We start from the raw sequence: 26,373 nt of genomic DNA, 5'->3' as shown, positions 1-26,373 counted from the left end.
TAGGATTTAATCGATTTGTAGCGTAGACACGTAGTGGGCTCGAATCGAAGTTGTAACGAAGAAATGACGATCAACAATAGGCCAGTGGCATAACCGTAAATATTTCAAACTTCAGTTTTTTTTAAAAACCAGAATTTCTTCACTTGGGCAGCTCGACTAGCCAACTTCAGATCGTGATTTCTCCCAACCATGGCCACCGTTTCAAGCAAGACCGGTCCTAGACGAACCACCACACTTCCCTCTTCTAGCCCCACCTTTGCATCCTCGATTTGCGTAGTCGCTGAATCACCACGAAACAAGCGATTTTGGATAGATTTTTTAAACTTTCACAGGCCGTTTCTCTCCCCAGCAAACCGATCGACTAAGGTATGCTTTTCCACCTATTTTTCAAGCTCTAACTGATGGTTGGGTAGGATTTAATCGATTTGTAGTGTAGATAACCCGAAATACGAATTGAAATTGGCCGGTTTTCAAATTGAAATTTCGGCCATTTTCGGGGTAGGTCCAAGAACAAAAGTGGTTCCAAATGAGGTTTTAGACCTAGGGTAGGAATTTGGGCCGGCAGTTTGTTTTTCTTTGGCACATGGGCGGCTTTGGACGCTTAGGGTTTCAAAATGATCTCCTGGTCCTAACGAGCGTATAGGTACTTTCGGATTTCAATTCGGACAACGTTTGAACCCCGAACGGATCTCGCCTATTGTGCAATTTTTAGGTTTGATACGTTTAAATTGTTGGATCGTGGGTAATCCGACCATCCGGTAGAGACCAAACTTTAGGGACATGTGTCCTAGGCATATTGGAACCTTTGGGGACTCTCGAATTTGTGATAGGAGATCGTGGGCCCTGCGGGTTCGATTGATCAAGTTTAGGCGTGTGACCCCTCGGTTGACCAAGAGTCTTCCGAGGTAGTTTTATCCTTCGCGAAATGTTAGAACGACCATGTAAACGGGTCTTGATCGAAGACTGAGTTGTTAGGATTATATCATGGTTTTTCAAACCCATCACAAGGGTACCCCTTTGTTGCTTTGAAACAGTGTCATTTATAAATAATGCCCCATGTGTTTCGAGGACTCTGAACCGTGTGGTGCGAGGAATGCGGTTCAGGCTGACCAATGGTCTCGATAAAGTCTGCGAGGATTGCGGCTTAGATGGAGTGGTATCTCCGAGGCCTGCGGGGATTTGCAGATTGGGGGTACCCTTGTGATGGGTTTGAAAAACCATATCCCAAACTGGTATCAATACTTTTCCTTTATTACACAATCCATTTCCCGACCTTTATATCAAATTTCTGATAAATTGATTCTCAACTTACTTAAAATATATCTATGTCACAATCTGATAAAAACCAAGGGTTACAATTCATCATTTTCAGCTACTGTGTACATTAACAATCTATGAATAACTATCTATACTCAATTCGTAACATGAACCGGATAACTCATTCTCGGTCAGGACTCGTTTACATGGTCATTTTAACACTTCTCAAAGGATATAATTGCCTTGGAAGATTCATGGTCAACCGAGGGGTCAAACCGCCTAAATTTGGTCAACCGGGCCCGTGGGGCCCATGACCTCCATTTCCCCATCCGAGAGTTTCTACGGGTTCAAAAAGGTTTAGGAAACACATCCCGCAAGTCTGGTCAAACTTGGACGGTTAAATCGCTCACGATCGCACAATTGGAAGGTTATCGCGAAACCCAAACTTTAAGTCATTGAATCACGATCGCACAACATCCGGGGCTCCGATTCTCAATCCACAAAATCCTACGCAATCCTGGAAGTGCCTAGATCAGCATATCTTAATTTGGACCCGATCCAACGGTTCGGACATATCGAACCCGAATAACGCACAATAGGCTTAAACTCGTTTGATAGCCAAACGACATCCGAATTGCAATCCGAGCACACCTACGCTCGTGACAACAGGAGATCACATTGGAACACAATTTATCTATGCTATAGAGCCCATACGCTGCCACATGCTCGGCGACGTGTGCCCTAAGCGATACCGGTGACGGAAAAACTCCAAACCGAGGGTCACCCTTCCACTATAGCTAGAACTCGACGAGTGGAACACTTTCTTCAACTACGACAACGTCCAATTCGGACGGCAAGTGGCCGAAATTTCGATTTGAAAACTGGCCAAAACCTAGGTTGTAAGTCGAGTTACCTAGGCTAGAAATCAATCAAATCCTATCCAACCATTAGCTAGAGCTCGAAAAGTAGGTGAGAAACCATACTCACTTGCCGAAGATGGTGGCCGAAGGAGGGAGAATGAACGGTGGGAAGTTTTGACAAAAATCGGGCTGTTTTGGCCATTTTCCCAGTGTTGCTGTTAGCGACAAAGGAGGGTGGGGTAGGAGGAGGGCATCGGCTCGTTTGGGACCGATGCCACCCAAAATGGTGGCGGATAAGACGACCCAAAAACCAAGCTAATGAATAGTAACATGAGGGAAAGGGAGGTGGTGCCGTGAACCAGAGGGGGAAGAAAATAAATAGAACCAGTCTTGTAGCGCCCGGATCAGTAGTGTTGCTCTGATAATAAATTTTAAAATTCCCATTACGTCCTTTTCTATTTTTAGACATTTCCTCCTTCGTTACAACTCAGAATCGGGCGTGCTGCATGTCTACGAACTCGTATCGTTGAGCTCTACGCAATGGTATAATGGAAATTCCCAAATTCCTTTCCAGTCAAAAAGTCAACTTTTAACCTAATAAAATATTCTAGGGGATAATGGTCTTTTACCAGAGTAAATTTGTAATTACAAATTGATTTAGGATCGGGTTGTTACATGATTGAAATCCATCAATTGCCAAATCGATATAGAGTAACTCACAAATTGATATACAACAAAGTCTCCTTCAACAAACCCTGCTAAAAAATGTCACCTGCAATTTTGAACTTAGAGACCCTTGCTATTGCTACAAAAACATTTTGGAAGACGCACAAACCTTAGAAAACTCCAAACCCAATGATATCCAGTGCTTTATACCTTAGGAAACATTTGCCAACCAATGGAGGGGATGGAAAACTTCACCATAAGGCCATCTCCAACTTAAGGGGTCGAAACTCAAATTTTGAGTTTTGAACCCAAAATCCATCTCCAACTTACGTATTTTAAGGGGTGGAAATTTGGGTGGAATTCCAGTCTGGGTTTTGCCTGGATTGGGAAATTTTTTGTGGACCCCAACTCATGCTGCATAGCCCACGTGCAGAGGAAAAATGGAGCGGGCCTTGCGTGGTAGAAAGTTGCTTCTCTCCCTTTGCTTCCGCATGACAAGTGGCAGCTCACCATTTGTAGTTGTTGTTTCTTTCATTTTTTTTATATATTAAAGTTGCTCTGTTTTGAGGGAAAAAAATTTAGTTGATGTGCATTTTTTTTTTCTTTTGTTGTACTTAAAAGTGAAATTATATTATGTTTTGAATTTTGGATTTTTTTAGGTTAAAATGTTCAAAAAATTAAATCATGAATGTTGAAACAAAAATAATGTCAAGAAAAATTAACGACAAAAATAAAGGTTAACAATTTGTAAACAATTTAAATAAGGTTGGAGGAAAAAATTAATTTGAGTCTAAAAAATACATGAATAGTTGTATTTTAGATGGTAAAAATTTGAGTTTAGTCTCAACATGGTTGGAGATGGTCTAAAGCTGCGACACCAATTTCAGCAGCAACACCACTTGCAGAGGACCAAGTTCAGTAGAAGAGATTTTTTGGGGTTTGAAGTTCAGCCACAAAAATAGTTTGACGAGCAAGGAAAGAGAGTCATGTTAACATTAAAATTCCACCTTGATATTGGCAAAAATTTGTAGGGAACCTTAAAAAATAATTTAACTGAAATTATAAAAAAACCCAACACCCAAAACACTTTATAAACACACCCAAAACCATTATTACACCACCAAAACCATTTATAAACACACCCACTTTGGGGTTGACTATGATTGGCCAAAATAAAAAAAAAATTACCGTAGACGTTGCCATGAGTTCTATTATAAATTTATTTATTTTTGTCTGAAGACCGATATTTTTGTTGCAAAATTTCTCTGTTATAAAAAATAAAATAAAATAAAATATTAAAATAAAACCCCATTTTCTTGCTTAGCAGGCATATCTCAACATTCACTCACAGCACCACTTTCTTATCCAAGTTCTCTGTTTTCCTTTAACCGAAACCGAAATGGTGGATACAACAATTTCTACCATCACTTGCTCTGGGTTCAGTTTCTCGCAAAATCCAATCAACACCTCACATCTCTCTTCCCTCCAGAAACTCTCCAAACCCAAATGGAGTTGTATCTCATTCTCACTCACCGACCTTTATTTCCCAAGTCCTCGCCTTTTGTTCGGAAATGGCCGCCACCTAAAGACCTCTTATAGTCCCAAAGTCTCCTCCCAGAGTCTCTCCACCATCCCCGTCCCCAGCAAGAACTACGAGGTACCCTCTCCCTTGCTTCTGTGAGAACATTTTTTTTTCAAAGAAGGAAAAAAAATGGAGTTTTCTGCTGTTTTTGAATTTTTTATTCAAAAATTATAATTTTTCATCCTAGGTTTTTGCTTCAGTGCTGAGTCTGGAGATGTTTGAGTTACAATTGCTGAAAATGAGTTCCCTTTGCAAATTACTCACAAGAATATGAGTTCCTTTGCAACTTCTATTTGAACATATGTTGATAGAATCTAATAAGAACTCAAGCAAAATTCTTACATAGATTAATGATCCCTTTTCTTTGAGTGACTTATGTTTTTTTTGTTGTTCTTACACCAGTTGGATTTTATTTTACCTCATTACAGTTTCTTGATGGTTCTTCTGAGGTGGAATTGAGATTACAGCTTGGGGGTCAAAATATCCAAAGCACTAGAGATATTTTTGTGGATGCAAATGGCACCTCATTGACAATAAAAGTACAGCACTCTGGGTCTCTTATCACACTTATGGAAACTAATCATCTGTTTGATAAAATAAAGCCTGCTGAAACAATATGGTTTGTGAAACTTAAAGCACATGAAATTATATAACAATGTAGATCACTTGTTTAGATGGGTAATTCTTGTTTTGCGCAGGTATATAGATGATGATGAGCTAGTTATAAACTTGAAAAAGCAGGATCCAGAATTGAAATGGCCTGATATTATGGAGTCCTGGGAGTCTCTGACACTGGGATCTATGCAACTTCTGAAAGGAGCATCAATTTACATTGTTGGGGATTCAACTGAAATCAACCAGAAAGTGGCTCAAGAAATTGCAGTTGGTCTTGGGTATTGCTTTTTGTTCAAAACTATTTTGAAGAAAAGATTGGGATACATCTAATTGTTAATTTCAAGCTTCCCCAAATTTCACATGTAGTTATAACAATTCTGTTACCATTTTGTAGTTACATCTGAATAACTATTTAACTAGCTGCCAGTAAGGGTAGGCTCTGTCCCCATATTCAAATACCTGTAAATTTTCCTTGGTTTGATTTTCTGAGTCTTCCTATATTCAGTAGTTTTCTTTGGTTCATTTGGTTTTAGATATACACCACTGAGTACGAAGGAGTTGCTGGAAACATTTGCCAAGCAGAGCATTGATTCATGTGAGTATTTTTTTGGTTCATTTGTCAAACCTCAACTCACTATCCCTTCTTCGTTTGATCTACAAGCTCATGAGTCATGATGTGCACATTATTGAAACCTGAACTAGCTGTGACTCTGTGACCAATGTCAGTACCATCCTTGTCATCTTTCTTCCTGGGGTGTGCACTAAATGAATCACCAAAATTTTAGGTTATGTGCAATATAAGTTCATAACTGTAGTAGAAAACAATTCTGTTGTGAATGATGAGGGTGATGGCTAACCAAGCATTAACGTAGTACAAATGTGTGAACAATTTATGCAACAATGAGTTTACATTATTGAGGTGGCACTTGTAGCTCTGGTGGTTGAGAGCATTTAAACCCCCCTCCCCATGCAATGTCTTAGTTTGAATCTCCCCTCCCCTTTGGCCTCCCTTGTAACTGAAACAAAAGTTTTCATTATTCTGTATTAGACCCCTCTGTATTCTACTATATGATTGAGTTCTTTCCTGTAGTTATGAATTGTAAATTGACTATCTGACATAGGGTTAAACTCAAAACAACGTTAAAAGTGATTTTTGATTTTTTGGTGTTGTTTTCATTATCCTCTAAGTTTCTTATGAATAAGTTGGAAAATTGCTTCTGTTCCTATCCAACCTGTGTTTTCTGCATCAGATCTCTATGCTGTCTTCATATTTACATATGATTTTGTCGTCCTCACTGTTATTAATACCTGCTTTCGATAATATTTGTATTTACCTCATTTATCTGTTAATCACGTCCTATGATCTACTTGTGGATGTTTACTTTACCCAGCACTCTATTCGAAAAAAATGATCTAATTGCTATTAGTTGCCCTGTATTTGTTTGATTGGAATGAAACAAGACTTGAAATAAGTTGATATTGTACAAAAACTGTCACCTATTATTGACAAGTTTAATCAATTTCAGGGCTGCTGGCTGAAGGTTCTGACTCTGTATCAGAAGCAGAAAGTGCTATATTACAAAGTTTAAGTAGGTACTATATGTCAATAGAATTTCTTGTTTTTTTTTTTTTTTGGGGGGGTGGTGTGTGAAAACAATGAGTATCTTTTAATGGGCTTTGTTGGTATTGCAGTCATGTTCGAGCAGTAGTTGCAACATTAGGAGGGCAGCAGGGAGCTGCTAGAAGGGCTGGTAAATGGCGCCATCTTTATGCAGGATTTACTGTCTGGCTGTCCCAAACTGAAGCTACAGGTAATTTCTCTTTGATCATTTCTTCATTGATTTTCTTTTGACAAGCAACTGGTACTGCTGCCATTATCTGTCATGCTTAACGTAATTGATTGTACGTTATTTTCTAGTATTATTAAGAAGCTATGCAGGCTGATTAGAGTTTGCAATAAACTTGATATGTTTTGTTCGTTTACCATTGTTCTCAAAAGCATAATTCATTGCGACTGAAAGGAAAAAAAAAAGCAAAAAAAAGCCATTAGTCATTGTAACTGGAAAAAGAAAAAGGAAAAAGCAGAAGTCATTGTAATTTGTAAGAAGAACAGAAAAAAGTGTAAGTCATAAGGATGTGGATCAACAAATATTCTATATTTAACCATTCCCTCATATGTGGGCCTCTTCCCATCCGCACGTAAAATTCAACATAAATTGGGAGGTTATGGTTGCTTGAATCCAAACTCAGGATTTTCCACCCTAGAACCGTGATAAATTTTTCAGTTTACCATTGTTTATAGAAGTATAAGTCATACAAGAAGGGGGCGAACAATTATTTTGTATCTTTTTGTCCCATACTTCACTGCAAATTCACGGATCTCTCCATTTTTTTAATCATTTTTATGCATATAGGAGTCTTTCAATTTCAGTACAAGTTATGCTTGGATCTGTGTTCATAGGGGGTTTTCATTGCGGAGTGCAAATTAGTTATTCGTCAGGATATGTGAGCCTTATCTCATAGAATTGAGTAAGCATCGAACTGTTTAGTTGCAGCCTCTAATGTTCAAAATTTGTTTTACGGTCAGAATAGCTCTTCCTACTTGCGATTGAACATAAATTGAGTGGTTATAATTGCAAGAGTCCGACCTTAGGATCTCCTGCTCTGATGTCATGATAAATTTTGTTATTGTACCATAGTCCTTGAAAGCTTAAGAAGTTTGAATGTCAACCAATTGTTGTTTTATATTCGCACAAAACTGAATGAACACATGATGAATGAACACTTCTTCTGATGTAGAACAGCCCGTAGGTTTTAGAGTAAACACTTAAGCAATAGAACAGAGAAGAAATAAGAGATCGAAGAGAAGAATTAGAGATTGAAGAGATGAAGGGAAGGGGAAGGAATCAGAGAGTTTAAAGTAAGGAAATTTATTCATTAATCAAGTCTGCCTTAAAGATTAAAAACAACTCTATTTATAGAGGCAAAACCATTTTTAGTCTAGGAAAAGGAAAAGTAAACTTTAAGAAATAGGAAAGCAAATTGAACTAATAAGTGATCATTCAACAACAAGGAATCTTTAAGAATTAGGAAAACTAATAATAGGAAAACTAATCCAAGTAGAATTAGGAAAATAATAATATGCATTCTGCATCATCTTCACTATTCATTCTTATGGCTTGCCAATCCATGTGTTTGTGGCATAATGAATGAATGGACACTTCTTCATTATTCACACTTCAAAGCTTGTTGCGTTTCAGTTCCATCGTATGAATGGAGTCAGTAATTCTTTAATTTACTTAACAAAAATAATTTAGTTTATCATAGACAGAATTCCAATTTCCTGTTATACTGATGTAGTACAGCCCGTAGGTATTAGATTAAGCATCCAAACAATAGAACATAGAAGAGTATAAGAGATCGAGGAGACGAAAATATAGATCGAAAAGACGAAAGAAAGGGTAGAACAGTAGAACAGTAGAACAAGAAGAATATTGGAGGTCGGGGAGACGAAAATATAGATCGAAGGGACGAAAGAAAGGACAGAAATCACATCGTTTTAAGAGAAGGTTTACTCAATATCCAAATCTGAATTTTAAAGAACTACATGGGGGTATTTATAGTAAACTAAAACCTAGACATAATAGGATAAAAATCCCTTGCTTACGGAAATCATAACCCAAATAAAATAGGAAACTTAAAACTAGAAATCTGGAAATCTGGAAAAGTAGAAATCCTACTAGAATTTGGAAAACTAGAGAATCTAGGAAACTAACAAATATATTAGGAAACTAATAAATTTAGGTCCTATGCGTCCTGCATCATATACTTAATTTTCTTCTTTCAAGAACCTCCTCCAGACTTATCACCAACTAAGTATTTATACGATGAGGTTGGCCTACATTGTTTATATGGGTCATAGCCAGCGAACTTGTAGGATGGGGCAATATGCTGATAGTTGTAGAAACAGCCTTTTTTCTAGCCCTACATTGTTTAAACTTTGCTCCTGCATTAATATTGGTAGATGAAGACCTTTGGCCTGGGAGGATCGGTATAAGGGTACATTTTCTTACATGTAACCACCTCTATATATGTGCAAGCAGTCATTCTTACCCACAGATAGCTCTAGCCATTGGAACCAGGAAACCATCTTTAGCAATGATGATAAGACATTACAATTAATGAACTTAGGTGCCCGTGTGTCACACATGGGCTTTTCTTATGCCAAATTCCCTTATACTTCCCTGTCCATACCCAGCCATCTGTATAATTTCTGGAAGATAATGGTTCTTGTTTACTTTGTGTCTCTAGGACCATGTGATACATTGCCAGCTGATGGAGCTTCCAACAGATTGGTATTTAGGAAAGTATTGGGGTATTGCGTTTAAAGAGTTTTTTAACATCTACTACAGAAAATTAATTTATGATTTTACAGTTCTGCATATGACACCAGAGCATTTATTAGTATGAACCCACCATGTGGGTCTGTGTTGGCTAGATTGTAAAACATTAGAGTATCTCTAAAAAAAGACTTTAACTATCACAGTGGAGATGAAGGGAAATCCTTCTGGACCTGCCCCCTCCATGAGCTGAAGCGCCTGGCTCAGCTTATTAAACCTGAAGCTTCCAATTTGAGTTATAGATACTTGTTACAATGTCAAAAGTTGATCTCAACTCAAGCTATAGAACTGATTGAGCATCAAACACATTTGGTCTCACTAATTGAGTAGTTAAAAACCAAATTTTGGGATTGAGGCGCAAAAGATAAATACTTCTGTCAGGCATTGATGAAATGTAAAGGCAAAAATGAAGCATCTAGAGTTCATGAGTATGAGAAAAAGATAAACTGCTCTGGAACCATCCAATTCAACTCTAAATTTAATCAGCCACATCTGTAGTGGTAGTTCATTTCTTTGTTATTAAATTCAATCAGAATGTTTCTTCATAACTTCTCTACACAGATGAAGATTCAGCAAAGGAAGAGGCCAGGAGTCATATTAAAGATGGCAGACTAGCTTACTCAAACGCAGATGTGGTTGTCAAGCTACATGGTTGGGATACAGATCATACTAAAAGTGTGGCTGAGGGATGCTTGAGTGCCCTTAAACAATTAATTCTATCAGACAAGAAACTACCAGGTAAGAAGAAATTAATGATGTTTATCCTTTAGACATTGAGCTTGCTATGCTACAATGTGTGTTCCTCTAAGGACTAACTTGAAGCAGTTTACGCAACTTCTTCTAACAAAATGCTAAAAATCGAAACTTAATTAACAAAAACCCATTCTTGTTTATAGGCTTCTTACCAGGACATCTAATCCTGACTTTGGTTTGCAAGATGGGAAGCTGTAGTGGATGTCTAATTACATCTTCCTTATCTTTGACACAACTAAAATTACTCTGAAACTTAAAAACTGAATTAGGATTCTTTCACTGTCATAATGTTTATAACTTTTTTTGTGTTTACTGTGCACTCACTCAGGAAACAAACTAGTTGTGCCGCTATTTGTTCTTTTTGGTCAGATGTGCTGTTATTCTTTTGGGGGTTTTCTTTAGACCCCAAATGTACTCAATTATTTCAAAAAATTATATATAATGAAGCTACTGTTTTACAATTGTCTATCTTTTATTTTATTAACCCTCAATTCTTTTTTATTTTTCTAACCAAAAGAACTTTATTATGTTTTAAAAAAGAAAAAGAAAGCCACTGTAGATAATGCCTCTGTACCAAGGGGGAGAGGGGGAGAAGCCTACTAGCCGAAACGTCGTTTTTTTAGATTATTGTTCACTGTTTTGTTCAAGGGTAAGATTGGATTTAAAAATTACAAAAAAGTGGAACGTAACTAAGCAAATTTGGCTGACTAAATAAATAGAACTGCACATATTTCTTCCATCAAAGACCTGTTGTTTTGAAGACCATGAACACTCTGAGGTACAACTGTATTCTATAGTAGAGTTGCATCGCTTATGCCATTGACCTTAAATAAGATTGTGAAACCTCAAAAAGGTGGCAACTGTGAGAGTTGGTATTGCTTAATTTTGTGCGCTCCCATTTGAATGACGCTGAAATGAATGGTCAAATATAGATGTTCAACCCCAAGAAACCTCAAAAAGCATTCCAAACAATACAAAGCTGATGTTGTTTTTATGTATGTAGACTGTCTGATGCCTGTTACTGACAATCCTTTTTGTTCGTGGTCTATTTTGAAGGTAAGAAGAGCCTCTACATAAGGTTGGGCTGCCGAGGTGACTGGCCAAACATCAAGCCTCCTGGTTGGGATCCATCTGCTGGAGATGATGTTTCTCCTAGTGGATTCTAACAGTAATTGCACGACATTAACGATTGTAGGACGATTGTCCTTGAAGATGTTTTGGTTGAGTTTGGACATAGCCTCGTATATGTATCTCACCGTTGTCTTTTACTGCAGATGCTCGTTATCTTTTAAGTAAACCATGGAAAAAGAAATCACCTTTCTTGTAATTTGCTTATAGTTTACTCTGCCCGGATACAAGCATTCTTGTAAGTGATCCATTATCATGCAAACACAGGATACAAAAGTAATAGAAGCACCATTGGGAAACAAGTCGAATTAGGTGAAATATTGACCTCATCTATCTCGAGCTTCACTAGTCTGAACTAGATCAAATCTCGTCTCTTCATGGTATCAGGGTCATCATGTCACAAGACTTGAGCAGCGATGTTGATCCTTCAAGTTCTTGTTCATTGTTTAAATGTTGTTCATAACTAGGTTCGTCGACAGTTTTCCAAATAATGTTAGTATTTCTGTTAAGTCAGAAAACTACGCCGTTGTCGGAGGATAGAAGATGAAAGCTCAATCTTGGTCCCAACTCATCAACGTTTTTGTCTGTAATCAATTCTCTGTGAAAAAACAGATTCCAGCGAGGGATAATTAAGACTATTGATGTCTGTCCACTAAAGTACTTTTGTCTCAGTTTGATATTACACAATTTCAGTCTTCGCTTCAAACATTAGCATCTGTAGGAGCACCACTTGACAACGCTAGACAATCTTAGCATATGATGATTTTGTTCCACCAGTCCCAATTCCAGTGTATGATTCAATCTTAGCATATGATGATTTTGTTCCACCAGTCCTAATTGAGAAAGTTGTTGAGCTCCGTTTGGATGAAGATATTTGAAAGAAAGGATTTGGATTGACAATAAAGATAACTAAAAGAAACATAGAAAATGTGAGATTGAATGTATTTCAAGTAACTAGATGTAGTAAATTTGGAACAAACAATTAAACCTTATAACGTCATCTAAATTTAGAATTACTATCATAGGCTTATTTATCGATATACCCCTTGTGCTTTACCGAAAAACCCACTTTGCCTCTACATTTCTATATCCTTTGTACTCGCATTTTTTGTCTCCCATTAACCCAATCATGTCATAAGAGGCGTTAAGTTTGCTTAGGTGGCATGGGTAGTTTAGTAATTTTATATACATGAAGAGGTGTAGGTCCAAATGTGGCATGCAACGTGATAACTTGTGGGACGACTCAGCTGATCCATGCTCAATATGTGGATTTGGGGCTTATGTGGGCCATGCGGTTGAGTTTGAATCCCTAGACTACAAACTTGAATCCCTAAATCGCTATCGAATGAAGGTTTGAGACCAGGACGGAAATACCCTCCAAATGGGCCACATGCTCCTCACATGGTTGGATTTAACGGAATATTGGATGAAATTCCATAAAATCAAACAGTATGGGTAAAATTGGCGTTAAAAATAAGTATAGGGGTAAATTGGCTACTTTTTAGTTAAGTGAGTTAATTTATAGGAAATCTAGTGAAAAACCCAAAAGAAGCAAGCTGCTCTCAAACAAACCCAAAATATTTTCAAAAAAACAAAAAAGCCTCTTATCTTAAACATCAAACACATGCAAGTAGGAGTGGACATCTTAAACCGAAATACCGAAACCGTACCCTAACCACACAGTACCATATCGATTTCATACCGTTTCATTTGGTATGGGGAGATATTCGGTACCGTACCGTACCGTACTAATAGAATATCGTATGGTAGCGGTATCAAGATTTTGGTACCGGTCAATACCGTACCGTACCGAATAGTATAACTTTATGTTTTTGTCATTTATGTTTGGATTGTGTTTGTATTTTTGTAAGTCATAAGACATAATTTTAACTATTTTGGTTTGTAAGCCATAAGGCATGAGTTTTAACCATTTGGGTTTGATGAATTTGTTAATGAATAAATATTGATTTGGTTGATTTGGAAATTGAATATGTTGATGGATATTGAATATGTTGATTAGGATTTGGATATTGAATATGTTGAATCTTTGAATTTGTAACTTAGGCATCACTTATTTTGGTGTTGAATATTGAATTGGTTCCTTTTTTAGTTATATCATTTTGGTACCAAAATGATACTGATACTGTATCGATATCGATTTGGCACGATACGGTACGGTACCATTACAAACCATAATCTCACACCGTACCATACCGATTTAAATTTTCGGTATCGGTAGCGGTACGGGCTCAATACCATACCATACCGTACCGTGACCACCCCTACATGCAAGTCCTATGCCTCTCTCCTCCATTGAAGACCAAAGCAACATGTGAAGAGACCATGTGAAGTTCTTGTCTTTTTCCAGCAGCAGCACAGTAACAGTGTCAACAGCGCAGCAACAGTACAACAGCCCATATTTTAAAAGTTTTGTTTGTTTATGCATGTGAAGGCATCTAAAATAGGCATGTAGTTTTCCACAATGTAAATCCATAAGGCATCAGGGGCCTTGAAGAGATAGAAGGTGGTTGTGTATATAGCTACGAAGCTCCGAAGAGAGAAGTATAATACCAGAGAAGAAAAAATCTCAGTACTTTCTCCTTCAGCTTTCAATCAATAAACTCTCTTTATTCATATACTTTCTCTTATTCTCTTATTACACTCTCTTACTTCGACCACTATTAATACTTGTTCATAACACTTCCAGCAACAAAAGCAATTAAGTAAGTCTTTTTCTATTTTATTTTTGGTTTTCTTAGTAGACTTCTTGTCCAAAACAGGAAAAAACTTTTTCTAATTATGTGATTATCTTGCTAAACTAATGATCAATACTTTGAGTTTAGGAAACCTCTGAGTTCTGCTTCATAGTCCTTTAAGTTGGCTTATTTGCAGTTCTATATTCTAGGCATGGTGTTTGATTGTTATTTTGGCCTTTAGAAATCTTAACTGAGACCCTGCAAAAAATATGGTATTAGAGCTTTAGTTTAGCACCTTAATAATATATTTAGGATTAATTACAATTTTGGTCACTGGGTTTGGCCCAAAATCAATTTTAGTCACTATGATTTGAATTTTTCCGATTTCGTCACTATACTTGCAGTCGTTAACAAATCAAGTACAAGCCTTCATTTCCATCAGTTTGGCAGGGGCTTTATTGTCTTTTTGTCCCAACCCACCATCAGAAGATGTGTAAAAGCTCATAACGTAGAAAGAAGGGCTTTTAACGAGGAAATGAGCCCATTGATTGCCTATGTGCATTCACCAGTCTTCATGGCCACGCGGCTCTCTGATTGATAACCAAACCCCTCACATTCGCCACAATCTCTCTCCTGGGGCTCCAAATTTCTCATAGTTTCTAACTGAAAAGGGGGTCAATTGGGATTTGTGCGGCCAAATTCCTAGGTTTTCATTGACCTATGACAAACGTGAGGATCGGGGAGAGGTGGTGCCGGAGCTGATTGTGAGAATTGGGGGTGAAGATGACAAAGGGAGCTATGTGAAGTTTAGGGGTGATCATGGCAATTGCGGACCTGTTGAGGGGTTTGAGGAGCCGGTGGAGCCGATGAAGCCCTCTTTCCCAAAAAAGTTAGCGTCTTTGTGGTATTGGATTTGGTTGGTATTGTTGGTCATGTGCTTGGTTTTGTTGGCTGGGGTTTTTGTCAAATGGGTTGTGTAAGGTTTATATTGGAGTGTATGAATTTTTTGTTCTATGTACAATTATCCTACCTCTGGTGATTCTGCTACTGGAATGGTTTTTGATTAATTGTTTGCATTGCTTTTATTAAATTTTACATGGAATGCGTTTCCTTTTTGTGCATTGCTCTTAGACTCTCTTGCTCTAAGATTCGAAGCTTTTACACCAAGAAATGGGCTTTTACACGGCTTCTGGTGATGGGTTAGGACGAAAGGAAAATAAAGCCCATGTCAAACTGATGGAAATGAAGACTTGGACTTGATTTGTTAACAACTGCAAGTACAATGATGAAATCGGGAAAATTAAAATCACGGAGACTAAAATTGATTTCCAGTCAAACCCCAGTGACCAAAATTGTTATTAACCCATATAATGATGACAGTAAAGTATCTTGAGGATAGAAGTCAATCAACACAATTGATAAAAAACCAACGTTTTATAACCAATTAGAATTTTGTTAATTACCATAATCACCAGTTAAGAACAGTAAACCCTTTGCATGTTTAGCCTATTAAAGGTTATAAGAATTGAAAAGTGACAGGACCCGCCCCGAATTCCTCGGAATCTATGACAGATCCTGTAGTTTTTCCGACATCCAACTGATGTCGGGCCCACTTACTAATTAGAAACATCATTTTCCCCTAAAACAAAGAAAAAAAGGGCTGAGACTTCTACTGAAATTTCAGTAGAGTCTCCCCTAAAAAACGAACTTTACCAAAATTTTCAACTTATCAAAAACACAGTTTAAAATCATCAACCTTCAGCATGTACGAAGTACATTACACACAACAAACAAACAGCCCTCCGACTTCATAACCAAACATTTTCTAAAATGTTCTTGCTTTTGAACTCCTTTGTATGCACCCGTAACAAATATTGTAATAGCAATAAAAAAAAAAGACCTTCCTCCTTCCCAAATTCATTTCTACTCTTAGAACAATACAAGCATAGCTCAAACAGTTTATTTTACGGCTGCACCTAGGTTAAACCCCAGGCTACCTACGTACCCCTTTGTGAGGGATTAAGTCACATGTAGTTCTTACGACAAAAAGAATCACAATTTAGAAACATACAGATATTGTCAAAGTAAAACCCACAATTTAATTTAGATTCATTCTCAACTTCAATCCCCACAAGGCATATAACTAAATATTTTAACAACTCCTTTCTTTCCATGACTCAACTCAAAACCATTTCCCTATAGAAACTCACAAATACTATGCATAACTCTTTTAAAACTAACCAATTACTCTAAAACTCAAGTTACTTTTCCAAAATCATTTCTTTCCTACAACCATACCCTATCCAAGGCGTATGTTGCAAAACAACACTTTCCAAACATCAAAACTATGATCACGCCTATGTAGAGCACTCACCATGCACATGCTCAAGAAACCCCAACCCATAAACGAATCCACATATTTTCCCACATATATAAATATATATATATATATATATATATGCACACCCCACACCATCATCATATACAGGGGAAAACAATCCAACACGGAGATTGTTTGACTAAACCACATGGAAGAATCCTCAATTGACCATGTGGCTAAGGAATGAGTCATCCAACCAGGGGACTAGGCTCACCAGCCCGAACAACAGAATCTTCAATACTCGTGCGTCTGTGAAAAGTCCTACACGCGCAGATTGCCCGACTAAGGTGTTATAAAAAATAATAAGTTTTCTCTTTCCTTAAAACCAAATACAAAACATTTATATTATAAATAACATATAAACAAATTGGAAAGCTTTGAAGGTATAATGAAATTGAAGAAAACAAAATAATAGGTAAGTAAAAGGAAAATAAATAATAAGTAAGAAGGTGAGTTTGGTACAGTGAAGCACGTCAAAGACGATGTCCTAAAGCCTTTGTAGCCTCCCTACGTGTAGGTGCTGATGGTCTACAAGACTCCAAGATACGACTCCTTGTACACAAACTCAAGATCCGCTATGAGTACGGTCATATATAGATATAGGTATCCAAGTCACATAACCATTGCCCAAAATAATAATAATATAAAGTAGAGAATATATGTAAAATTAGAAAATGAGAGAATTAGAATGTGTATGTGATATTCTGATAGTGTATTGTGTGCGTTTTGAAATGTGAAGGAGGAGTGGCCTTTTATAGGCATCCAAAAACATGTAACCTTCACCAACCATAAAAGTTCACCAACCAAAAAATTAATGCATTCACCAACCAGAAATAAAATCTGAATATTAAATATTTATAACCCCCACAATAAATAAAATAAAACATCCAAAATAATTAAATAAATAAACGGTTAAATTTTTAAAACCTTTTAAAATTCCAACATAAAGGTCTACGAAACACCCCGCCAAGGGTGTCCGGGTTCCGACATATCCAAGTATCCATATCTACTGTTTCCAAGTATTAATATCTAAGGGGAGGTACATATGATAGTACACATCATGTACATATGATAGTACACATCATGTATCGGGGGAAAACAATCCAACACGGGGATTGTTTGACTAGACCAAATGGAAAAATCCTCAATAACCATGTGGCTAGGGAACGAGCCGTCCAACAGGGGGACTGGGCTCACCAAACCACACAGTAGAATCCTTAATACTCGTGCGTCTGTGAAAAGTTCTACATGCAGACTGCTCAACCAAGGGCCTATGAAACACCCCGCCAAGGGTGCCCAGGTTCCAACATATCCAAGTATTCATATCCATTGTTTCCAAGTATCAGTATCTCAAGGGAGGCACATATGATAGTACACATCATGTACCAGGGAAAAACAATCCAACACAAGGATTGTTTGACTACACCACATGGAAGAATCCTCAATAACCATGTGGCTAGGGAACAAGTCGTCCAACCAGGGGACTAGGCTTACCATCAGTGGCGGACCTGTGCAGGCGCTGGGAGGTGCACCTGCACCTCCGGTCGCCAAAATCTCCATTAAAGTTGCTGGGGTTGCACCTCTGCTCGCTGCTGCTGCATTCCAAGTGTTTGAAAAAGCTTAAGCGAACTTGTTGGGTTCCTTTCTTTTGCTGCGTGCATCACAGTTGCTGTCCTTTCGTTTTTAAAGTTCTGAGCAAAACGACATCATGTTGTACAAAGCCCAAAAAAAAAAAAAGAGGAATAAAGATGTGAGTGCGACGGCAAATTCCTACATGCTATTTAGTATATGATAAATCAATTGGGTCATTGGATGAAAAACAAATTGGGCCATAAATAAGGATTGTCCTCGCATAAAAAGTTGTAGGGCTGCAATATTAATTATTTATAAAGTCTGCAATGTTAATATCGATTAAGTATGTATAAAATTGCATTATTTAAAATTAAAAAAAAAACCAAGTTTGTATAAAATATTGTCATTGTTTTCATGATGTGAAAGCGCGCGGTGAACAATTGTAACTTAATTGTAATGTTCTATTTTTTTTCTATGAATTACAAATGACATTAGTATTGTTTAAATTCTAAGGTTTTTTTTTTTTTGGATAAGAAATTCTAAGGTATTTGGTTGTCTATCTTTTTGGTGTTTTTTTTTAGCTTTTAGTGTTTTACAAATTGCCCATTCCCTGAAAAATTCTTGGGTCCGCCAGTGCTTACCATACCACATAGCAGAATCCTTAATATTGTGCTTCTATGAAAAGTCCTACACATGCAGACTGCCCGTCAAGGTCTACGGCACACCTGATCAAAGGTGCCCAGATTCCAAAGTAACCAAGTGACCAATGTTTCCAAATAACCATTGTTTTCAGTATCCAAGAGCCAGGGATGTACATATGATGGTGCATTTCACAAACATATATATATATATATAATATAAAATAATATGCCCTCCCTTAAATCAATTTTTTTTCTTTCCAAATTCTCAAGATTCCAATATACCCAAATATTTCTTGATAGCATAGATATCAAACTCCCAAAAACATAAATTCCACATCCCAAAATATTCATAGTCTTAATAATCAAAATAATCCAAATTATATAAATATGCAAGACAATCCATAAAACACTTTCATAATCCAACCCCATATCACCCAATCCATATATTTTAATAATAACCATAATAACAACAATAATCCCTTTAAAAAAAAAAATCTCACATTCTGATAAAATCATAGTCAAAACATATATCAAATATCATTTATGCATGCAATTCCATACTAGAAAAGTAATGCTCAGTTAAAACAATGTCCACTCACTTCCTAATAATCACAGTCAAGTCTTAAGACTTGTTTTCACAACAAATCAATCATCCCATAGTCAGATATCAAAATAATATCCAATAATTACATAAAATACTATAAAATAATCTTATAATCCTAACATAATCAAAATAACTCAATAAACAATCAAGACTCGTTTATAAGGTCATTCTAGTACTTCTCAAAGGGTGAAACTATATCAGAAGACTCACGGTCAACCGAGAGGTCAAACTTCCCATATTGGTCACCCGGGCCCACGAGACCACTTCCGTTAGAACTGGCTCGACTTCCTTTTCAAACATGCACATATATTAATTTAAGATGTCAAAATTTAAGCATGATTTTATAAGAAAAAGAGGGTAATGAGCCCAGCTTACTTGAGCATAATAGAGAATTTTCCCTTAAGCAAAAAACTATAAAATTTCATATTTTCTTCAAACCCTACCTAGAAAAAGGTATAGATTTTTACCCGAAGATATTAAGAGTCATATGATTAGATTAGAATATGAGAAAAATACATCTCTTCAATTATACATTCAAGCTTTTCTTTTTAATTTTAAAAACAATCCACATCCTGATATAAAAATTATTACTAAAAGCTATTCTCATTATACTATTTATTTAGCTAGTATTAACATGGTTGAATATAGAGAGCTACATTTAGAGCTTAACCAAAAAACTATCACAATTACTCCAACATTTTTAGCAGAGTATGGTTATTTAAGTCAACTTTATATTGAAAATAGTTATAATTTAGATTCATTTTCTATCATAAGGCCTATACATGGAGTTATTATGTTTCTATCATGTTGTCTATGTTGTGTAGCTCTTCTTCTCCTAAACTATTCCAATATGAGTTGTCGTTATCTTTTGCTTCAATTTGTTCTCCTATTTGATTATAGATTTCATCAAAATCTTTTGCTCATGTTTTGCATTTCCTGAATTCATATGTGTTATCTGGTCTTCTAGATGTAGTCTATGAATAAATCTTGATAAAGTTGGATTGGTGAAGGAGGTTCAGACGATCATCATTGAATGTTGCTCAGCTATTGTTGCTACTTTGTATCTTGCTTGGTAGATGTCTTTGTTTTTATTGATTCTGCTGGACTAAGCAGTTCATTATGAGAAATAATACTATTTGTGCTCTATCTGGATAAATACTATCCATAAACCACTTTGGGGGTATACTGGTGAAACATAATAACTCCATGCATAGGCCTTATGATAGAAGAAGCATCATCAAATTCATTTCACTTGAAGAGATCATCCCAGCAACATAGAAGCAGATGCAAAGCAGCATCAGTCCAAAGTTTATCAAGGCCAGAAAATCCATTTTTTGGGTCCATACGGCTAGCAAAAAGCCTATGACTTGGCAATCTAAAAATGAATAAGGGCATTAGTGCCCAAACACTAGAATTTTCAATTTTGTCCTCCTTCATAAATAGTTCCTAATTTTGGGCGGAATCAAAAGTTACCCTTAATTTATATTTCGGGGTTAAAAACATGAAAAGAAGGCCGAGGGAGGGAGGGCGAGACAAAGGGGTCTTCTTTTTTTCTTCTCTCTTTCTAGTAGTCCCCTAGCGTCTACGTGAGGTACTGAGAAAGAGAAGAGAGTTAAAAATGGGGAAGCAGGAAGGTACCTTGTGGGACGATTCAGCTCTGATCAATGCTTTTGACGATGCCATGTCCAGCTACAAGGTTCCACTCTCTCTCTCTCTCTCTCTCGCTTCTGTATTTTGCTTCAGTATCCTGAGAAGAGCACTACTTACTTAATTGCCTCCATAGCTTCGACTGCAATTGTTTTCATTTGTAGACTTGTGCTTTCTTCAAGATCATTTTATTGGGCACAATTTTGATACTGATTTTTATTGAAAGACCTAAAATTGGAGAATCATGGACTGCCTAATTGATTTAATTATTATTTTTTTCACAATTATGTTTTATAATATCTGCTCTCACCTAATTTCCAGAAAATTCATGGCAAGAAAACGAATGAGGCGTCAACCAAGGAAGAAAAAGTTGCCATCAACACAGCAGAACAAGTCATTACCGAGGTTGAAGAAAGTGAGGATGCTAAAAGGTGAGCTTATGACTTGGCAGAGCTTTTCTCTTTTGTAGATTGTGAATTTTGGATTCTCATTAAAAGAAGAAGAATTTTGGTTTTGTTAAGTAGTGTAGTTACCCTGACTGATAGATTTTATTTTCTTTTAAATGTCTTTTTCTTTTTGACGAGCTGGGTATAGCTCCTGTTATCTGTAATTTGTAAACGAATATTTTTCCATTATCTTCCCATAAAGCTTAAAACAAAATGAATAGTATTATAGTTGTTTTATTGCGTATAGTTTTAAATTTTTGGGCCTCTTATATAACATTAGATGGTTTATTTTAGATTTTGAAAAGAACTTTTCTATATAGTGGTGTGAGTTGTTGAATTCAATGAACAAGTGTTCAGAGATTGTGTGCATGGAGGTTTGTATAAATAATCAAAAGATGGAGAATAATTTTTGAGATAGTGTGGTTGGAACTTCGACTCTGGTAGGCTTAGTTCTAGAACAACTTACATATATAGGTGCTTACGGATTGGTGGGATTGGGTTTTGTGATATTTTTTCTGTTTGACCCTGCTTCATTGTCTTGAATATTTTCACCTCTCAAACAACTGATTTTGGTCCCAGAGCCAACCCTATCTAACAAACTGAGGGATTGGATCATTCAGGTGAAGGGATATTTCTTTCTTTCAATCGATGCGGGACTTATGCTTCTTACTTATTTTATATAGCTTAGGAAATAATGAAAATAAAAAAGATAAATATCTGCAGAACCAACATGGCAGTAGTCTTAGACTAAGGTTAGCAGCATCTTCATTCACCTCTATTTCCATTGTTCAAGTCCATCCCAAGACCTAATTTCGTCATACCTTTGAAAATACTGCCAGAATGTTTTTAAGTTTGCAAAAATACAATAGTAGTCACTTTTCGTCTGTTTTATATATTTTTTGTTGTTGGTTTCTGGTCAAGAGCGCAATGATAGTATCTTTATAATGCGTTTCAGTTTTTTGTTTTTGTTTTTGTATATATGTAAATTTGAGTGAAAACAGTGCATATTCTTGCTTTTATGTTGGGATTATGTATCGTGTAATGTACTCTTCTAATTAATATAGTGCATAAAAGAGCTAAGTTAACAGAGGAAGGCTAGAAGTCAGCTAACCATCACTTATAGAATGTCATGCATAGAACTCATTAAGCTTGAAAAACCATAGTTTTGCATAAGATAGGGTCCACTAGCAATGTATGGCATAGTTCACCTGGTAATAATTTCTAGTTTGGTATGCAATCCTTAAATTGTATCTAATAGTGTTTATTGAATCCTGTGATGCATATGACCATTTCTTGTGCTTTAAAAAGACAAGGGGATGCAGATAACCATAGTAATGACACAGTGAAGACTACTGCAGAAGCTGGAGAGACCAGTAATATATCAGAAGTGAAAGAAAACCATCATGTAGATTTGCATGTACCTGAGCCCTACTCACAAGTTGCTCAGGATGTGCAAAATGACTATTCATATTCACAAGGTGCAGCAGATTATAACCAGTTACTCAACCAGTATTATGAGGTTGAGGAGAAAAGACAGAAGCTACTAGAGCAGCTTCATCAGTTTGGTGGTTGGAATTATCAATATTCTGGTGAAGTTTCTGGTTCCATTGTACAGGGGGATACTGCTTATAGTTCTCAGCAGCATGCAGTCCCTACATGCCAACCTTCTAATCCAGCTGTTGTCTGCTCATGTTGCCCGTATCTTCGTCAATGCTTGATGGCTCCATGCTCTTCATTTCCTGCTGGTTTACCGGATGGGTCATGTGCTGGTAGAACATGTACTGATGCTTGTTTAGCAACAAGCCCTGGGCAATCATTTTCTCTTGAAGATGATCAAATTGTCAAGACGGCAATGGGGACTGCAGAAAGAGCATTATCATCGATGAAAATGAAAATTTCTGGTGATTCTAATATAAGTGAAGGTATGCGTGTCTTCTTAATAAATATATCTTCCGGAACATGGTTCATTTAAAGAAGTAGCCATGAAATAACAGGAATAACACTTAGAAGCTTTGTTTATAAGTTCTCCTAAAAAAAATAGCTATGAAAGAAAAAGTATAATATAATTTTCATTCGTCAATATAAGTGAAGGTAATAATTTTCTCTTCACCTGGTGAGATAGTCCTATGCCTTGGTTATCTAAATTAACTATTTGGATGGCCAGAAGCCCAGAGTTGTTGATATATGGTGTTTGTAAAATCTGTATTTACTCACCTTCTAGATAATTTGATTTTATGTTGTTGATATTATTGCTCTTATGCTGTTACGCTTTACAAACACAGACGCACACAGACACACACCCACACATACCCACACACACCCACACACACCCACACACAAAACATAAGTACATACATATGCTTCTACGTTGTGGATTATCATCTTTGAGCCCTGTACGTTATTGAAGTAGTAATATTGTATGATTCTCCTAGGACAGAAGATTGTATATTGAAAGGCTTTAGTTTTACTGGTTGGCCATGGCTGTTTAATCAATGACGCAAACATATTGTTCTTTGATTTCAACATTACCCTACAAAAGATAGAAGTCAAGTCTGATACATTAATTATCTAGTCAATAACCTTGTATGAGTTCACAATCACTACAAATGAACCTTGGTTTGGGAAGTTGAAGTATGTTTTTGTTTCAGTCCATGCCATGGCTGAACGATGGTGCTGTGGTGGCTTTATAAATTTCATGTTGTTTTTGGCAAATGGAAGTTTATCCTCTCTGATTGTATCAATTACTTTTTTACATAAAATACAGATAAAAAGGATGAGAAGCGTGAAGGAGAAATGGCTGAAAGTACTAGCTCAGAGACAGATCTTACTGTTGTATTAAATGCATGGTATTCTGCAGGTTTCTTTACTGGCAAGTACGTAATCATTTCCCTACTTCAATGATTTAAGCTCAAATAATTTATTGTTTTTATTCTATAATTGAGCTCAAGTTACTTTTGTTTCATGTGACAGCTGTATTGAATAGTCTTTCCACATTCCATTTCCTTACACTTTGTTTTCAGCCTCTCATTTATATGATTTGGTTACCAAACTAGTTGCTTTATGCGATTTGCATTGCAGATTTGACATGATAGTTTACAAGTTCGTCTATATCTATTGCTCTTATTCTTGAATTTCAGTAGGAGTTGAGAACAAAACTTTTAAATGTTCAATTCCATCTGGACAAGTTAGTGTTTATTACTGTTCTCTGCGTCCACCATTTCACTGGACATATATGTAGGGCCAGCAATATAATGAGCTCATAGACACATTTGATTATGCATTGAGGTACATCCATTGAGCTCTGAAATATTTTAGGGTCAATTACTAAAACCACCCCTCAACTAAGGGGTCGATTTGAAGGTAGTACCCAATCTTTAAAACGTGACACTTCGGTCCCTCAAACTTTTGAAAACACTCAAAATCAACCCTCTGTTAGGTTGACTATCAGTTAGAAGTGTTAAATGTTGGCAGTTTCGGGTCCCATTTTTTACTCTTATATAGAATTCAGGGTTTGCACCATCTGGATTACTTAATGTCAGGTGACAAGAAATTTTTTTAAAAAAGTAGCAAAACTGTTGAGAAATATTTAAAAAATAGCATACAAACCAAAAATACATTAAAAACACAAAAAGACGATAAAAACCTGAGCAGGATGAGATCTTATTAAAAGGAAGCATATGGGCTCTCTCTTCCTTGGAGGTTGCGGAATAGAGTGTAGAAGGGAGGGGAAAGACACTGGGAACAATGGAATGGGAGGGGTTTGATTTTGAGGTGGAGCTGCCCATGAGATGGCCCAAATTTTAGTCATTAATATTTATATAAGTTTTGAAGTTCTTGTTAATTATTTTTTTATTGATGTGCATTAAATCATCCATATGGCTCAAACTTGAATTCCACGTAAGAGTGAAAAAATGGGACAGGATCCAGCTGCCAACAAGACATTTAATGGTTCTAACTAATGGTCAGCCCAACCGAGGGTTGATTTTGAATGGTTTTCAAAAGTCTGGTGTGGTGATCAAAATATGTACCACAAGAGTCATGTTTTACAGGTTATGTACTAACTTGAAATCGACCCCTTAGTTGAGGGGTAGTTTTATATGAACTATACAGAAACATGTGACATGGCAAACAATTTTTTTTTATGTCACTCAGTATAAACTTATTGGTTTCACATGCCAGTACACAGGAAGAACACTGTCCACCTTCCCTACCTTTCATGGAGATCAAGATCTATGTTGCTTGATGTACATGGTTCTGAAATAATCTGGTGTTTGGTGATCCTTTAAACTGAGTGTTTAAAATTGGAACGGTTTATGGGAATTCTGCTAAGTAAGTGAGCTTTCTGATGCAGGTATCTTGTGGAGCAATCTGTTGCAAAGAAGCGACATACTTAGGCATGACACATCAGGGAGAGGCAAAATTGTTCTGTTTTCTACTGGATCTATAGTTAAATTAGAAGTATGTGGTACTGTAATCAGAGTCAAAATAGTTCTGTGAAAAAGTATGTTCTCTGTACAACATGTTTTATCTGGAATCGTTAATTGTTGATCAGTTTGACCAAAAGCTGTATGAACATGGCATTTGGAGCTTGAAGTTTGTCCTATAAATGGTTAAATTCCCCCAAGTGCTGGAAAAGGTCATCATTTTTGTAGTAAATAAACTCATTGCTGTTTTAGCAGGATATTGAATAGCACATGTTCTTCAAACAGATATATCAAATTGTATACTGTGTTATGCTACAAGCACCAATCACAACGAGCAGGTGCCTTCAACTTGCTTTAAAGGACCCTTCCCTCCACCTCCACCTCCACTTTGTTACCAATGTTTAAACTATGTATGGCCATCGCACCTTCCAGCTAATCTAAGCCCCTGATAACAAAGATGAAAGATGCAGAAGAAAAGGAGAGAGAAAAGGAAGAAGAAAATACAATCGAGCTTTCTGTATTTTTCTATCTGATTATTAGTCCAGAAAAAAGTGCATTGAAATACGAGGGGGTGGCAGGGGGTTTTTGTATTACCAAGGGAGAGCTAAGTGGATGAAATTATCCTTGCATGGAACATCAAACCTATGAGTCTTGTATTACGTTTCTAAGAGTACGCTTACCAAACATATAAATACAATTTCA

General features: G+C 36.6%; 2 protein-coding genes across 6 annotated transcripts; both read left to right on the top strand.

Annotated features, from left to right (window-relative positions):
* Positions 1 to 4,095: 4,095 nt before the first annotated feature.
* Positions 4,096 to 11,563, top strand: SKL2 (shikimate kinase like 2). Its single transcript, XM_008239954.2, has 8 exons — positions 4,096 to 4,440; positions 4,794 to 4,984; positions 5,064 to 5,258; positions 5,514 to 5,575; positions 6,507 to 6,573; positions 6,673 to 6,791; positions 9,942 to 10,118; positions 11,190 to 11,563. The coding sequence occupies exons 1-8, from the start codon at positions 4,183 to 4,185 to the stop codon at positions 11,297 to 11,299; spliced, it is 1,179 nt and encodes a 392-aa protein (XP_008238176.2). The 5' UTR covers positions 4,096 to 4,182; the 3' UTR covers positions 11,300 to 11,563.
* Positions 11,564 to 20,662: 9,099 nt separating this feature from the next.
* Positions 20,663 to 25,871, top strand: LOC103336837 (uncharacterized). 5 transcript variants are annotated; one of them, XM_089041797.1, is made up of 6 exons: positions 20,663 to 20,850; positions 21,123 to 21,232; positions 22,556 to 23,169; positions 24,012 to 24,120; positions 25,434 to 25,491; positions 25,599 to 25,871. In XM_089041797.1, exons 1-6 carry the CDS (start codon positions 20,773 to 20,775, stop codon positions 25,692 to 25,694), a joined length of 1,065 nt encoding a protein of 354 aa, XP_088897923.1. In that variant the 5' UTR covers positions 20,663 to 20,772; the 3' UTR covers positions 25,695 to 25,871. The 5 variants fall into 5 exon arrangements, with proteins under 5 accessions (XP_088897923.1, XP_088897922.1, XP_016650992.2 ...); XM_089041796.1 differs by having other exon boundaries at positions 25,434 to 25,521; XM_016795506.2 differs by having other exon boundaries at positions 20,664 to 20,850; positions 25,427 to 25,491.
* Positions 25,872 to 26,373: the final 502 nt, after the last annotated feature.

The sequence above is a fragment of the Prunus mume genome, linkage group LG7 (assembly GCF_029339155.1).
Source record: "Prunus mume cultivar Tortuosa linkage group LG7, ASM2933915v1, whole genome shotgun sequence".
Taxonomy (NCBI): Eukaryota; Viridiplantae; Streptophyta; class Magnoliopsida; order Rosales; family Rosaceae; genus Prunus; species Prunus mume.
Note: the sequence above shows the minus strand (reverse complement) of the source record. Positions and strands in the feature narration are given on the sequence as shown.